This window comes from Scyliorhinus torazame, chromosome 28 (genome assembly GCF_047496885.1).
Source record: "Scyliorhinus torazame isolate Kashiwa2021f chromosome 28, sScyTor2.1, whole genome shotgun sequence".
Lineage (NCBI taxonomy): Eukaryota > Metazoa > Chordata > Chondrichthyes > Carcharhiniformes > Scyliorhinidae > Scyliorhinus > Scyliorhinus torazame.
Window position 1 is genome coordinate 18,578,506 of NC_092734.1, and position 15,769 is coordinate 18,594,274.

At 53.7% G+C, this 15,769-nt stretch overlaps 1 protein-coding gene across 3 annotated transcripts in view; it reads left to right on the forward strand.

Moving 5' to 3' along the window:
* LOC140403560 (ferroptosis suppressor protein 1-like) overlaps positions 1 to 15,769 on the forward strand; it is a 70,675-nt gene that overhangs the window by 13,812 nt on the left and 41,094 nt on the right. For all 3 annotated transcript variants that reach the window (XM_072491575.1, XM_072491574.1, XM_072491576.1), the window contains exon 3: positions 2,528 to 2,707. In XM_072491575.1, the coding sequence (XP_072347676.1) occupies positions 2,533 to 2,707 (175 nt within the window). In that variant the 5' untranslated portion in view covers positions 2,528 to 2,532. The remainder of the gene's footprint in view (positions 1 to 2,527; positions 2,708 to 15,769) is intronic.

Sequence of the window (15,769 nt, forward strand, 5' to 3'; positions counted from 1 at the left end):
CATTGAGTCTGCCCCGCCATTCAATCATGGTTGAGCTCATCCTGGCTTTAACTCCACCGTCCTGCCCGTTGACCATAACCCTTCAACCCATTAACAATTAAAAGCCTGTCTAACTTCTCCTTGAACTTGCTCACTGTCCCAGCATCAACCGCACTTTGGGGTAGCGAATTCCACAGATTCACAACCCTTTGGCAGAAGTAGTTCCTCCTCACCTTTGTTTTAAATTTGATACCTCTGATCCTAAGACGATGACCTCTTGTTCTAGAATGCCCCACAAGAGGAAGCATCCTCTCCACCTCTTCTTTATCCACACCTTTTATCATCTTTTATACCTCATTTTGATGTCCCCTCATTCTTCCAAACACTAGCGAGTATAGGCCTAAACTGTTCAATCTCTCTTCATATGGCAAACTCCTCATCTGTGGAATCAGCCTAGTGAATCTCCTCCGAACTGCCTCCAATGCCACTACATCTTTCCTCAAATAAGGGGACCAGAACTGTGCACAATACTTCAGGTGTTGTCTCACCAATGCCTTGTATAGTTGCAGCAACACTTCCTTAACTTTTACCTGCGGGGAGGCAGCCCAACTTCAATCCTTCTTTGCCTGCCATGTGCAAATAAATGCCAGATGGGCAGAGAGTGTTAATGCCTTATTAATCATATTGTTGAGGTTTAATGACAGTGACATTGTTGAACAGGTGATGGGTATTTGTGCACCTATAAATGGGGATAGCCGGGACACTAGGCGGGGATTGGAGGAGTGTTGACTGTGAACTAAGTCAACAAACTCTCTCCCAGGAAAGTAAGCTGCTGTGTCTTAGTTTTAACTTCATCAACCAGCACGGACACAGCTAACAGAGGGTGACAGGCCTGCGGCTCATGTTATTCCTGTCCACCCCTCAACACTGCTCCCCAGAGCAGCCACATCAAAGGTGGTAGTCTCAACCAAAGTCTTCTGGGAGAGAAGGACAGGAGGCTTCCGACCCCGGGGTGGCCTTGTCAGTCTGGTCTCTTGCCCCATTAGGCCCAGTCCTGCTACAGCACCATTTGGATCCACCTGGAGTGTCCCTAGCTCACACCGACCTGTTGTTGGGGAATCCAGTGAAAGTTCATCAGTTAGCAATGAGGGAACAGAGCTCGCCACTGACTGCTGCCGGTACAGTTCTTGTGGGCTTTCGAGAGGAAATTTGCTGTCATCGGACATCCTCTACAGAGGATCCGTGGCATTTCTAAGCAGGCAGGAAACACTGGGGCATTCCAGCCAATCTGGCTGAAGAATTCCCCCTGAAACATGCAGGGTCCAAAGTAAGAGGCATTAAGCAGGAAGTATGAATTAGATTTAAATCAGGTATAGAAAATGAAATAAAGATTGGAAAATAAAAGTGTGATTAAGAGAGGGAGATGAACAGAACAGATATTTTTAATTATTAAATCTCAAACACTTCTGAAAGACTGAGATTCCACACACGTAAAAATTTAATTTCCAGGGCCAGTGAGATTGTTTTCTAGAAGTGATACAATCAATTGATGGGGGGGGTGGGGGGGGGAAGGATACCTCAGATTGTCAGCCTGGGGGGGTGGAGGCAGGATTTGCCTTGTGGGGGATAGGGGTCAACTTGGACCTTGAGATAAGGCTGCCCATTTAAAATGGCGGTTCAGTGCCAGGATTCCGACAGAATCCAGCAAGCTCTCCCCCTTTCATATATTTGTGTGGTTATGGAGGGAGATTCGCACCTGGGCCCCACTCCCAGCACTAGCAGAGACCAGTCCCGATTCTCCACTGGCGGGAGCACTCTGGCTCCAGAACAGAGAATCCCGGCCATTACACAACAGGTACTTTTCTATCCTATATTATTGCCATAATTTGATATGAATCTCAAATGCCTGGAAGCGACCATTGCATTGCTTCTTTGAATAAGCTGTAGCTTAATGAGTAGCACGCTCACCTCTGGATGAGTTGAAGCCCCATTTCAGAGTCTTGGGCACATAATCAAGACTGACACTCCAATGCAGTGTTGAGGGAGTGCTGCTTTGTTGAAGGTACTGTCTTTTTGATGAGATGTACATGGACAGGATGGCTATAGAGGGATACGGTACTAGGAAGTGCTGAGAGTTTTGGCCAAGGTTGGTATCATGACTGTTACAGGCTTGGAGGGCTGAAGGGCCTGTGTCTGTTCTATACTGTTCATTGTTCTTTGTCTTTGTTCTTTGTTCTGTGTCAAACCATGAGTGTTAAAGATCTCATGGCGCAATATCAATGAGAAGCAAGAGAGTTATCCTGGTACCCTGGCCAATATTTTTTATCCATCAACTAACTTCTGGGCATTGTCACATTGCTGTTTTCCACATCTTTCTAAGCAAAACTTGGTTGCCCCATTTACTACAAGACAACAGCGATTTACACTACAAATAGTCTTCATTCAATATAAAGTGCTTTTGGTATCACAATGTTATGAAAAGTGATGGATAAATGACAGCCTTTTTTTTTGATACTTCCATTTCGAAACATTTTTCTCCTTTCAACAGACACCATGGGAGCGAAACTGACTGTCAGCGATGCCGACCACGTTGTCATTGTCGGTGGTGGTTTCGGGGGCATTGCTGCAGCTAAGCAGCTATCATACTACAGGATCCCTTACACGCTGATCGACATAAAACATGCCTTCCATCACAACATGGGGGCACTTAGGGCATCGGTACAGAAAGGTAAATCAGATGAAAATAACCCAGACGGGTAAAATTAGAGAAATTACTGGTACTGGTCCAAACTGGAGTTCCATTCTAATGTATACAAGACCAGTTTGGACCAGTCAATCAACCATTTCCCAGTTTCTTCTCCCTTTTCCTTCTGGGAATGATTCCTAAATCTAGAGATTTATTGTGGCCATGGTTTACCGTGGGTTTCAGCAAGTTAAGGTCTACATCAGGGCTAACTAAATACAAAGCAGTGTGAGCCTTTGAGTTCAATTCGCTGTGAGTTGAGTGTTTTATTTGCAAAGATTAATTATTTCAGGCTTTGAAGTCATATGCGTAGCTTTCAGGGTGTTCATTGGCTGCACATTTTAATGCTTTCCTTATATGTTTCTGTTCCTTGGCCTATGTATGAAAGAAATGGGTTCGTAGCCAAACTTCTCATGAATATGTTTAAGAGCTCCACACTGCTGAAAACAATGGGATGCAAATTATACGGGCATGGAAAAATGTGTGATCTGTGAATTAAGGAATTCTAGTCTGATGTTGGTACTGGGAAATATATTCAAGAGTATGTCACTGTCCCAGTAATGTTCTAAAGAACATTGAGACTATCAGGGCCGATCAGCATGATTTTAGAAGCAATCATTTTTGCCTGATGATTTAATTATTTTAAAAGTTCATTAACAAGTCTTCTCCTTGTAATTGTACAGGTAGGTGTAATCCACTTGCATTTTCAAAGTTGCTCAATTTAATTCTGCCTGCAAGGCTTCCGTGGAAGATTAAAGCTCGTGGCATTACTGGCAATTAACTTTCTAGTTTTTAAAAGTGCTTAGAAATAGAAAGCAGGAGGCAATGGCAAATAGAGAGTCTGGCTGGCAGGAATGGGGACATCAGGGGCGTCATTCTCCGACCCCCCAGCGGGTCGGAGAATGGCCGTTGGCTGCCGTGAATCCCGCCCCTGCCGGTTGCCGAAGTCTCTGAAGGGAGAAAAGTCGGCGGGGCGTTAATGGCGCCGCTGCCGTCGGAGAATGGCACGGGTCTGCGCAAGGCAGCCGATTTTCGGCCTGCCGATATTCTCCCTTCCGGATGGGCCGAAGTCCCGTCGACGTGATGACCGTTCACGTCGACGTAAATTAAACCTCCTTTTCATCGGCGTGACCCTGTGCTCCAGGTTCACGCCGACCACCGTGGAGGTGAGTGACGGCCTGGGGGGTTGGCTCTGGGCAGGCGATGGCGTGGCCGCAGTCTGAATGTGTGAGGAGAGGTGTGTCTCGGGTTGTGTGTGTGTGTGTGTGTGCGGCGGGGGGGGGGGGGTGGTTAGAGTGGGCTGGGCTCCGGGGGAGTGCCAGGAGGGGGGTCCGTGCCGGGGAGGAGGTTGGGGGGGGTCCGTGCCGGGGAGGGGGATGGGGGATCCATGCCGGGGAGGAGGTTGGGGTCCGTGCCGGGGAGGAGGTTGGGGGGGTCCGTGCCGGGGAGGGGGATGGGGGGTCCGTGCCGGGGAGGAGGTTGGGGGGGTCCGTGCCGGGGAGGAGGTTGGGGGGGTCCGTGCCGGGGAGGAGGTTGGGGGGGTCCGTGCGGGGAGGGGGTTGGGGGGGGTCCGTGCCGGGGAGGAGGTTGGGGGGGTCCGTGCCGGGGAGGAGGTTGGGGGGGGTCCGTGCCGGGGAGGGGGATGGGGGGTCCGTGCCGGGGAGGAGGTTGGGGGGGGTCCATACCGGGGAGGGGGATGGGGGGTCCGTGCCGGGGAGGAGGTTGGGGGGGTCCGTGCCGAGGAGGAGGTTGGGGGGGTCCGTGCCGGGGAGGAGGTTGGGGGGTCCGTGCCGGGGAGGGGGATGGGGGGTCCGTGCCGGGGAGGAGGTTGGGGGGGTCCGTGCCGGGGAGGAGGTTGGGGGGGTCCGTGCCGGGGAGGGGGATGGGGGGTCCGTGCCGGGGAGGAGGTTGGGGGGGGTCCGTGCCGGGGAGGAGGTTGGCGGGGTCCGTGCCGGGGAGGGGGATGGGGTGTCCATGCCGGGGAGGAGGTTGGGGGTGTCCGTGCCGGGGAGGGGGATGGGGGGTCCGTGCCGGGGAGTGGGATGCGAGGGCAAGTGAGTTGGTCCACCTGGCCAGGTGCCAGTTGGACCCATGCGGTCCATGCCACCTGGCTGGGGGGAGGAGGGGATATGGGCAATGATGACATGTCGTCGTTCCCCTCCCCCCCACCAGGCCGTCATGTTTTCCGATCATCCAGCGATGTTAGCCGCCGTGGCGGTAGCCGCTAATGTCTATGTTGCCCTGGATGAGGAGGAGGAGCGTGCCAGAGAGGCAGCGCAGGCTGCCGCAGGGGGACCGGCGGCAGCCGCCCAGGCTGGAGGGACACCTGACCGACAGGACGAGGAGGGGGAGGAGGACGTCGCGGCCCCACGGCAACGGAGGCACCCGAGGGTGCCCCGTGTGTACCGGCCCCGGCAGTCATACCAGGACCTCACGGACCGGGAATGCAGGAGGAGACTCCGGATGAGGCGGGAAACCGTGGCACACATCTGCCACCTGCTGGCACACCTGTCACCGCGTGGCACTGGCGGGGGACACCCTCTCCCCGTGTCCGTCAAGGTTACGGTGACCCTGAACTTTTATGCAACGGTGTCATTCCAGGCACCGCGTGGGGACCTGTCCGGCATATCGCAGACATCGGTGCATCGGTGCATCCGGGCAGTGAAAGATGCCCTATATGCCATGGCGCACCGCTACATCCGCTTCCCTGTGGACCGGGCCAGCCAAGATGCCCGGGCCGTGGGCTTCTCTGCCGTGGCCGGGTTCCCCATGGTCCAGGGCGCGATTGATGGGATGCACGTCGCCGTGCGGCCACCTGCAGATAACAGGGCCGTGTTCACCAATAGGAAGGGGACCTATTCGATGAACATACAGGTGGTCTGCGACCACCGCATGATGATCCTGCACGTCTGCGCCCGTTACCCAGGCAGTGTACACGACTCATACGTGTTGTCACGGTCATCCATCCCCGGCATGTACGAGGGACGCCATCCCCGGCTGAGGGGCTGGTTGCTGGGCGACAGGGGCTACCCATTGCGATCGTGGCTGATGACGCCTATACGGAGGCCACGCAATGAGGCGGAGAACCGCTACAATGATGCCCATGTAGCGACAAGGGGAGTGATAGAGAGGTGCTTTGGCGTGCTGAAGATACGTTTCAGGTGCCTGGACCTCTCTGGGGGCGCCCTCCAGTATCGGTCAGATAGCGTCGGCCGCATCATTGTGGTGTGCTGCGTCCTGCACAACATAGCCCAGCAGAGGGGCGATGTGCCGCAGGCAGAGGGGGGCGGAGTGGAGGAGCAGCAGGAAGAGGCGCAGTCCTCCCCAGATGAGGGGGATGGGGGTAATGGTCAGGGCAGACGGGCTAGACACAGGCGGGTGGCTGTCCACCATTACCGGCTGGCCCAGCGGGCACGGGACAGACTGATAGACGCCCGCTTCACTGACTAGATGGGCGTGGGAATCGGGTAGTATGGCCACAGACCGCACACCATGGCAACAGCCGACCACCCACACCCCCCAGCCATCCACCCACCCAGCACCCTCACCCCCGTCCACAACCCCACCCACCCCACCCGCATGCACACCACCCCCCCCCCCATTGCCGATCCACCTGTGGCACAACGGCCGGGCTCACACAGTTGCGGATGGACACGTGTCTATTGCAGGCCATGGAGGATGATGACAACCCGTCCTGCGGTGAGCTCCTGGCTCCACATCGTTGGATTATGTCTGACCCATGGCCACAGTACCACCATCCACCAGGACCACCCCTGCATGCGGCTGTGACACTGCAGCGCACGGTCCCGTCCTCTGCCCGGGGGGATGTTGATGGTGGCCCAGGGGGAACGGGGCAGACTCACCTGGGGCTGAGGTAACACCACCCCTCACACACACACTTGTGCTCAACGTACATGACACCCCCGCACGCTTTGGACAGAGCACAAAGGCAGCTTCTGTAGGTGTAATATTGACTTTAATAACCAAACGAGTTCATGCACGTGCCCTAGCCCCTAAAACTCATCTGTGCCCTGCACCCGTGCCAACTTACTCAGTGTCTTACGGGCCCTTTGACTACGTCTACGTGGTTCCCCAGACGGTACAGCAGAACTGGAGGTGGACTCCTGTGATTCCTGCCCTCTGACACTGGATCCCTTTGGCGGCCGTTTCCTGGGGCGTCCTGGCCTAGATGGGCCAGGCTGCGGCCCGGGCGACTGGGATGGCGAGCTGCCAGCCTGTCCTGCCCGTTGTCCACCCGATGCACCTGGGACGGAAGGGGGGGAGTCCGAGGGGTCGCGGTGTTCCGGGACCTCCCCTACAGGGGGAGCCGGGACGGACCACACCACCTCCTCCTCCCTCGGGGTGCCCGATGGCCCCCAGGCCTCTACATGGGTGGGGGATGCGAACGGACTGGCCATCCGACGCCCCCCGACATCTGGCGCTGCCAGTCCTGGAGGCCCATGCTGGTATCGACAGGGGTCTGCAGGTTTGCAGCCATGGAGCCCAGGGGGTTGGCAAACCCTGTCTGTGACAGTGCGACGCCGGCTCGCACATGGCCACTGGCGCCGATGCCCTCAGCGATGGCCTGCAGAGACTGGGCCATGGCCTGCAGAGACTGGGCCATGGCCTGCAGAGACTGGGCTATGGCCTGCTGAGACTGGGCCATGGCCTACTGAGACTGGGCTATGGCCTGCTGAGACTGGGCCATGGCCTGCAGAGGCTGGGCCATGGCCTGCAGAGACTGGGCTATGGCGTTGAGCGCCTCTGCCATCTGGCGCTGGCACTGGCTCATGGCCTCCTGTGAGAGGGCAGCCATGTCCTGGGCCACAGACGCCGCCTGCACGGAAAGCCCCAGGCCTCGCAAACCGTTCCCCATGTCTGACACCGTCGCACCCATTGCCTCCACCGCGGACGCCACCCGTGCGGTGTCGGCCTGGGTGGCACGTATGACCGGCACGACTTCCAGCTCCTGGACGCGGGTGGACTCCTCCACCTGCGACTGCAGCCGCCGCAAGCCGCCCGTCACACTCTTCGCTCGTCTCCGGGTCGGTGGTTGCATCGGATCTATGTGTGGGTGTGGTAACTCCAGGAACCCGGGATCCATCTGGGCGGCAGATGTTCACTTGGGCTGGGCTGCCCTCCGACCGCCCGGCCCCGCTGCTGCTCCTACCTCCACCTGCTGTACCGGGACGGCTGTGTTGTGCGCACCAGTGAGTGTACCAGACCCTCATCACTAAAGTGCCCAACCGAGGTGAGTTTCTGCGATGGTGGAGGGTGTTGGTGACAGCAGTGGCGTTGTGTCGTGCTCTTCGTCCCACTCTGAGTCCATGGCACTTTGGGGTGGGGGTTCGTCTCCACCCATCCACTCTGAGTCACTGTCCGGTATTTCGTCTTCCTGGGTAGCGGTGTCCTGGGTAGTGGTGTCCTGGGTAGTGGTGTCCTGGGTAGTGGTGTCCTGGGTAGTGGTGTCCTGGCTCGGATGTGACGGGGGCCTGTGGCTGCCCCCCTCGTCGCTGGGTGGTCGCTCCCGCACGTGACGGGGGTGTCGTCTCCCTGTTGCTCCAGGTCTCTCCGTCTCCCGTGGCCTCCGAGGGGCATCCTGCGGGCGTCGCATGCTGGAGGGTCCGGGTCTCCCTGTCTCCTGTGGCCTCCGAGGGGCATCCTGCGGGCGTCGCATGCTGGAGGGTCCGGGTCTCTCTGTCTCCCGTGGCCTCCGAGGGGCATCCTGCGGGCGTCGCATGCTGGAGGGTCCGGGTCTCTCTGTCTCCCGTGACCTCCGAGGGGCATCCTGTGGGCGTCGCATGCTGGAGGGTCCGGGTCTCTCTGTCTCCCGTGGCCTCCGAGGGGCATCCTGCGGGCGGTCTGCATCTGCGGGGATGGATGCCTGGACGTTTGGTCCTGCGATACACAATGAAGCATGCATGGTTAGACATCAGGCAGTGATCAGGTGATATGGCGGAGGGGGATATAGGGGAGGGGGGATATGGGGACGGGCTGTCGGTGGCTCACTTGCTAGTACGCCCCCGACCTCTGCATCAGCAACCTCCCGGTCGTCAGGTCCGCCAGCCAGTTCCAGGGCCCTTTCCTCGTGTTCGGTCAGTGGCCTCTCATCAGCGGGGCCTCCTCCAGTCCTCACATGCTCCCTATTGTTGTGTGCGCAATTCTCCTGTGGGGGGGGGGGGGGGGCGGTGGTGGCAGGGGTAAAAGGCAACACTGTTAGGCAGGTATATGAATGCACGCCATCGGTTGCGCGTGCATTGCAGAGGTTAAGGTTAGGGCTGGATTCACTTGAGGATATGGGGGATATGGTGAGGGGGATATGGGGGAGGGGCGATATGGGGGATATGGGGGAGGGGGGATATGGGGGAGGGGGGATATGGGGGAGGGGGATATGGGGGAGGGGGATATGGGGGATATGGGGGAGGGGGGATATGGGGGAGGGGGGATATGGGGAGGGGGGATATGGGGGATATGGGGAGGGGGGATATGGGGGAGGGGGGATATGGGGGATATGGGGAGGGGGGATATGGGGGATATGGGGGAGGGGGGATATGGGGGATATGGGGGAGGGGGGATATGGGGGAGGCTCACCCTGCCTGCTCTGACGAGGTCGTTCACCTTCTTGTGGCACTGGGTGCCTGTCCGTGGTGTCAGGGCCGCAGCGGTGACGGACTCTGCCACTTCCCTCCACAGACGCCGGCTGTGGCGTGGGGCAACTCTGCGGCCGTGCCCGGGATACAGGGCGTCCCGCCTCTGCTCCACTGCGTCCAGGAGCGCCTCCACATCCCGTGACTCGAACCTCGGGGCTGAGCGGTGGCCAGCCATCCAGTCGGGTGTTCCGCTCGGGTGTTCCGGTCGGGTGGGGGTGAGCAGCGCGGCCTTATGAGCCGTCACGCCGTGCGGCGCGTATGACGCTGCACGGCGTGAACCACGTGCGCAAGCGCAGATCCCGTTACGTCGCTGCTAGCCCATTTCGGGCCGGAGACTTTCGACCCATTTTTCCGACGTGACGCAAGTCGGATTTGCGCCGTTTTTTGCGCCGATAACGGAGAATTTCGCCCCAGATCTCTGCAAATATCTATTAAAAAAAGGAGAGATGGGGGGAGGGTCTCCAGTCCATTTCATTCTAAGCGTGTTCCTGGTCATAACAGTGAATCATAGTTCTCTCAATTTCGGTTTACAATTCTAATTTGTATAATTTGTCACAAAGCACGCTGACGTTGTCTGTGAGGGTTCCCCAACTTGGAACACCAGTTCGTGTGGGTGTATAGATTTATTTTGTATTGATATGAGGACACGAGTGAAACTCCTGTGAGAATAAACAACCCAGTCATTGGGTAACAATTATTAAAGACTCTTTGTTACAGAAAAGAAAAGACAAATACACACAAACAAGTCTACTCTACTTGCACGCAATAAAGATGTATGAATTATTAAACACGCAGGGCTGGATTCTTCCACCCCGCCTGCTACAAGAACGCCACGGTCGAGACACCGACAATGGAAAAATACATTGACCTCGGGTGGGATTCTCCGGTCGCTGGGCAACTGTGGCTGGAGAATCCTGCCCATAGTTTCTATAGAATGTACCCCTTGTTACAAAATATATCTAAATTGCCTAAACTCTGTAAGTGTTCCCTTGTTCCCCAAACAACATCCAAATTGACTAAGCAGCTGTAGTTAGTACATAGAACATACAGTGCAGAAGGAGGCCATTCGGTCCATCAAGTCTGCACCAACCCACTTAAGCCCTCACTTCCACCCTATCCCCGTAACCCAATAACCCCTCCTAACTTTTTTGGTCACTAAGGGCAACTTATCATGGCCAATCCACCTAACCTGCACGTCTTTGGACTATGGGAGGAAACCGGAGCACCCGGAGGAAACCCACGCAGACACGGGGAGAACGTGCAAACTCCACACAGACAGTGACCCAACGGGGAATCGAACCTGGGACCCTGGCGCAGTGAAGCCACAGAGCTATCCACTTGTGCTACCGTGCTGACCAATTATTAGTACCACACAATACAGGATGATACTCCAATCTGGGAATCGTCCTTTTCCTGGTCCAGCGAAGATATTGTAAAATTGCTGTTCCGAAGGTTTTCTGCACTTTCTTGGCTCTTGGCTGTAAGGTTGTATGGAGACATGGATATCCTTTGAATACTGTCTACTGCTGACTCCAGGCAGATTCATGACATATTTAATAGCACCACTTGCCATTTGAAATTTGAACTCCCTTTTTGAAATAATCGTGTTTAATAAATGAAGTGTGGAATTCAACCAAAAACATTTCTATGTGTCATTTTGGGCGGGATTTTGGGTGAAATCCACACCGGTATTCTACCACAATTAGCCATTTTTGGGCATTTAGGGAGTTTCTCCCCGGTCCAGCCCACAGTTCGAAATTTTTTCAGGAGTGGGGAGCTGTACCCACCGGAGAGACCGGCTCCTCAGACATCGGGCCACCATTTTGGAAGGAGGTACCGATCTCTAAGTAAGCTTGAGGGTCCTCCACACCCCCTCACCCATGGACAATGCCACCCCACCCCCACCCCGCACACAAGGGCATTACCCCACACCCCCCAACTGAGGGCACCCTTCTATTGGGTCGCTGAGCACTTTTTCAGACCTACCCACCTTCCTTTTTGGGCCCCCCCTTTCATACACCTGCCCTTCATCCCCCCCCCCCAACATTTATGAGGCCCCTTGAAACCCAACCTTCTCCCCCTCACCCTTCATACCCCTCTCATCCGCCCTTTCATCGGCATGGTCCCCCTTAGATCCCGCCCCTTGGCCATGCCACCCACATTAGCACACTGCCAGCCTGTCAATGGCACACGGGCACCTTGGCAGTGCCCAGGTGGCAGGCTGGCAGTGCCAAGTGTCCAGGTGCCAAAGGGGAGCCATAGTGCCACCCTGCCCTGTCCCTGGCCTCCGAGGGGTGTCCAATGGCCTTGGAAACCCCTCAGGTGCTGTTACGCCTGATTTGATTTGATTTATTATTGTCACATGTATTAGAATACAGTGAAAAGTATTGTTTCTTGCATGCTGTACAAACAATGCATAGCGTACATAGGGAAGGAAGGAGAGACAGCAGAATAGAATGTTACAGTTAAAGCAAGGTGTAGAGAAAAGATCAACTTAATACGAGGTAGGTCCATTCAAAAGTCTGAGGGTTGTAGGGAAGAAGCTGTTCTTGAGTCGGTTGGTACGTGACTTCAAACTTTGATATCTTTTTCCTGACGGAAGAAGATGGAAGAGAGTATGTCTGGGGTGCGTGGGGTCCTTAATTATGCTGGCTGCCTTTCTGAGGCAGCGGGAATTATAGATACAGGCGATGGATGGGAGGCTGGTTTGCGTGATGGACTGGGCTACATTCACGACCTTTTGTAGTTTCCTGCAGTCTTGGGCAGAGCAGGCTCCATACCAAGCTGTGATACAACCAGAAAGAATGCTTTCTATGGTGCATCTGTAGAAGTTGGTCAGTGTCGTAGGTGACATGCCAAATTTCCTTAGTCTTCTGAGAAAGTAGAGTCGTTGGTGGGCTTTCTTAACTCTCGTGTCGGCATGGGGGGACCAGGTCAGGTTGTTGGTGATCTGGACACCTAAAAACTTGAAGCTCTCGACCCTTTCTACTTTGTTCCCATTGATGTAGACAGGGGCATGTTCTCCACTACGCTTCCTGAAGTTGATAACAATCTCCTTTGTTTTGTTGACATTGAGGGAGAGATTATCGTCATCGCACCAGTTCACCAGATACTCTATCTCATTCCTGTACTCTGTCTCGTCATTGTTTGAAATCCGACCCACTACTGTGGTGTCATCAGCAAATTTGAAAATCGAGTTGGAGGGGAATTTGGCCACACAGTCATAGGTGTACAAAGAGTATAGTAGGGGATGAGGACACAGCCTTGTGGGGCACCGGTGTTGAGGATGATCGTGGAGGAGGTGTTGTTGCCTATCCTTACTGATTGTGGCCTGTGGGTTAGAAAGTTCAGGATCCAGTCACAGAGGGAGGAGCTGAGGCCAAGGCCATGGAGTTTGGAGATGAGTTTCGTAGGAATGATGGTGATGAAGGCTGAGCTGTAGTCAATAAATAGGAGTCTGACATAGGTGTCTTTGTTATCTAGGTGTTCCAGGGTAGAGTGCAGGGCCCTGGAGATGGTGTCTGCTGTGAACCTCTTGCAGCGGTAGGTGAACTGTAGTGGATCAAGGCAATCCGGGAGGCTGGAGTTGATTCGTGCCATGACTAACCTTTCGAAGCACTTCATGATGATGGATGTCAGAGTCACTGGACGATAGTCATTAAGGCACGCTGCTTGGCTTTTTTTGGTACAGGGATGATGGTCGTCTTCTTCAAGCAGATAGGGACCTCAGACTCAGATTGTTGTAAAGAGAGGTTGAAGATGTCCGCGAATACCCCCGCCAGCTAATCCGCGCAAGACCTGAGTGCCCGTCCGGGTACCCCATCCGGGCCAGTTGCTTTCCGTGGGTTGACCTTCGAGAAGGCTGCTCTGACGTCTGCAGTGGTGATCTCAGATACAAGTTCATCCACGGCTTCTGGGGTGGAGGGCTCGCTGACCTCAAAGCATGCATAGAATGCATTGAGCTCATCAGGGAGGGGTGCATTGGAGCTGGTGATTTTACATGCCATCATCTTGTAGCCCGTTCTGTCTTGCAGTCCTTGCCAAAGTTGGCGGGGGTCCATGTGGCTGGCCTGGGACTCGAACTTGGTCCGGTACTGTCTTTTGGCATCTTTGATGGATCTCCTTAGATCATATCTGGCTTTCTCGTGTAGGTCAGGGTCGCCTGACTTGAACGCCTCAAGTCCAGTCGCCTGGTCCACGTTTGTGTGGACTAGTGCTAAATGGCACCCAGTTGAGGCCTCACTGGTGAGGCCGTTAGTTCCTGGGCACCAGGAGAGTCCGGTGCATGCATATCAAAATGAGTCTAATGTCTCATTTAAATATTCTGATTTGGATCTCACCCAGTGCGGGTGAGATCCAGATCGTGACGTCTGGCAAGGCTCGGTTGAATCTGGCAGGAAGCCTCTCGCAAGATTCAATGGCCTCGTTGCGAAACCAAGTCGGACGCGAGGAGGCCAGTAAATCGCGACCGAAACGTTGCAAGCAGTCAGAAGTGGGATGACAATGACATGTCCAACCAGAACTGCCAACATTATCAAGATACCCAATCGTTAAAGATAGCTGTTATGAAGCCCAGCCTTTCTCCAAGACTGATTCCATTACTGTGAGCTGAGATTCCATTGTTGAACAGAGAAGAGGCAAATCTTCTGCTGTGACCTCCAATGTACTGCAGACGGCATAGTGTTCCAGCGGTTATTTGCAATCTACGTACAAGATATTCTGGTTGGACACACTCCAGGAGATGTCATTGTCATCCCATGACCTCGTACCTTCAACTGCCCTCTCCCAAACTCCTGCCATTGGTCACCCAACATATCAATTATCAGGGAGTTCCGCCTTCCCCAGGCTTTTCAATGTGTCCTGATTTTGTCTTTTGAAAATCTGCATACCCCAGTACTGACCATACCAAATTTCATGGGCTTCTATAGTAGTAACCCACAGGCCTGCCTTCAACATTTAGGGCCCCAACCGTATTTCCCCCTGCAAAGGTCATAGAAACATTGATGGTAGTTAGTAGCTCTGGGTCGAGGGTCTCCGATGGGTTACCTTCTTCATGCAGGAATCAAGATGCAAAAGGGTATCATTCAAACCTACACAAATCCTGACCTTAGAATAAGAAATCCAGGCTCTCAACCTGCTCGCATTCTCAGGTGGACAACCACATCTGCTGAGATCAGGTTGGTGTTTCTGGTGTAACCCACACCGGTCATAAACCGGGTCCCATCCTAGGACTGAATTCTGGCTCCACCCCTACAGCGTGATGTTGGAAACACTGGGGCAAGGCAATCCCAGTGTCCCAACCAGGTCCCAACCAATTTCACAATGATCTCAGAACAGAATCCCACTGAAACAGAGAGCAAGTGTTGGGTTCATGTAATCCGATTGCCGTGGATACGCAAGGCTTCTCAGCATTGGGAGTTTCATCATTAATGCAACTGTCCCTGAATTATGTCAATTTAAATTTCAGATTAATATCCTGGAGTTTAAATGGTGGTATTTTAAGGTCAGTTTGAAATGTCACAAATATCATTGCTGTTGGATGTGTAACTGTGGATTTTTCGCCTTATTTAGAAACCCATTCCCCCCCCCCCCCCCCCCCCCCCAAAGTTATTTAATCTCCTAGATAGTGTGAAGTGTTAGGAGGTTGGAATTAAATGAAAAGTTGAGAATTGTAAAGATGTATCTGCACTTGAGGACTGAGGGTGAAACCAATACTTTGTTAAGTAAAGTGGAGTCTAGCAGACCAGTGGCCCAGAACATAGCCACATCCAGTTTTGCAAACAGTTTTTTTTTCTCTTGGAGGGAGACACGTTGTTATGCCAACAGCAGCAGAAAGCCGCCCCAGGAATTCTACTCTAAATGAGAAGAGAGGTTTCCCAAATGCAAGCTACAGGTCTTGTGTGGTAATTATATGCTGGATTTGGCCCACAGTGTTAAACCCTATGGGATGTTGTTTTGGGGAAGGTGTATTCTCAGAGTTTAGGAAAGTAGATAGGAGATTGGATTAGGGGGTACTTCAAGTAATTAAAGTAATTGTAAGTGATGTTCTTTACTGTTGCCTTTCTTGTTGTGTTTTAAAGGTTAATAAACATTTAGTTACTTGGATAATTTACAACAAGACTGACCACTTTCCACATCGGGTTTAATCTCTTTCCTCACATTTTTCCAAATCGCAAAAATAAATTGTTAAGGACCGGCATTCCAAATATCCCTTCTGTGATTTGGGATACCCTCGCATTGAACATCAACAGGATTCATAAATGCAAGTTGTTTTGTTGAACTGTGCGTGAGTCCTTTTAAGCAATAACAGTGGTGGAGTGTAGGACTTTTCCTCAGTCCGTACTTTGTTCTATTCTTAAGTAACTTATTTTTCATAGCATGTGTGTTTTTTTAAAAA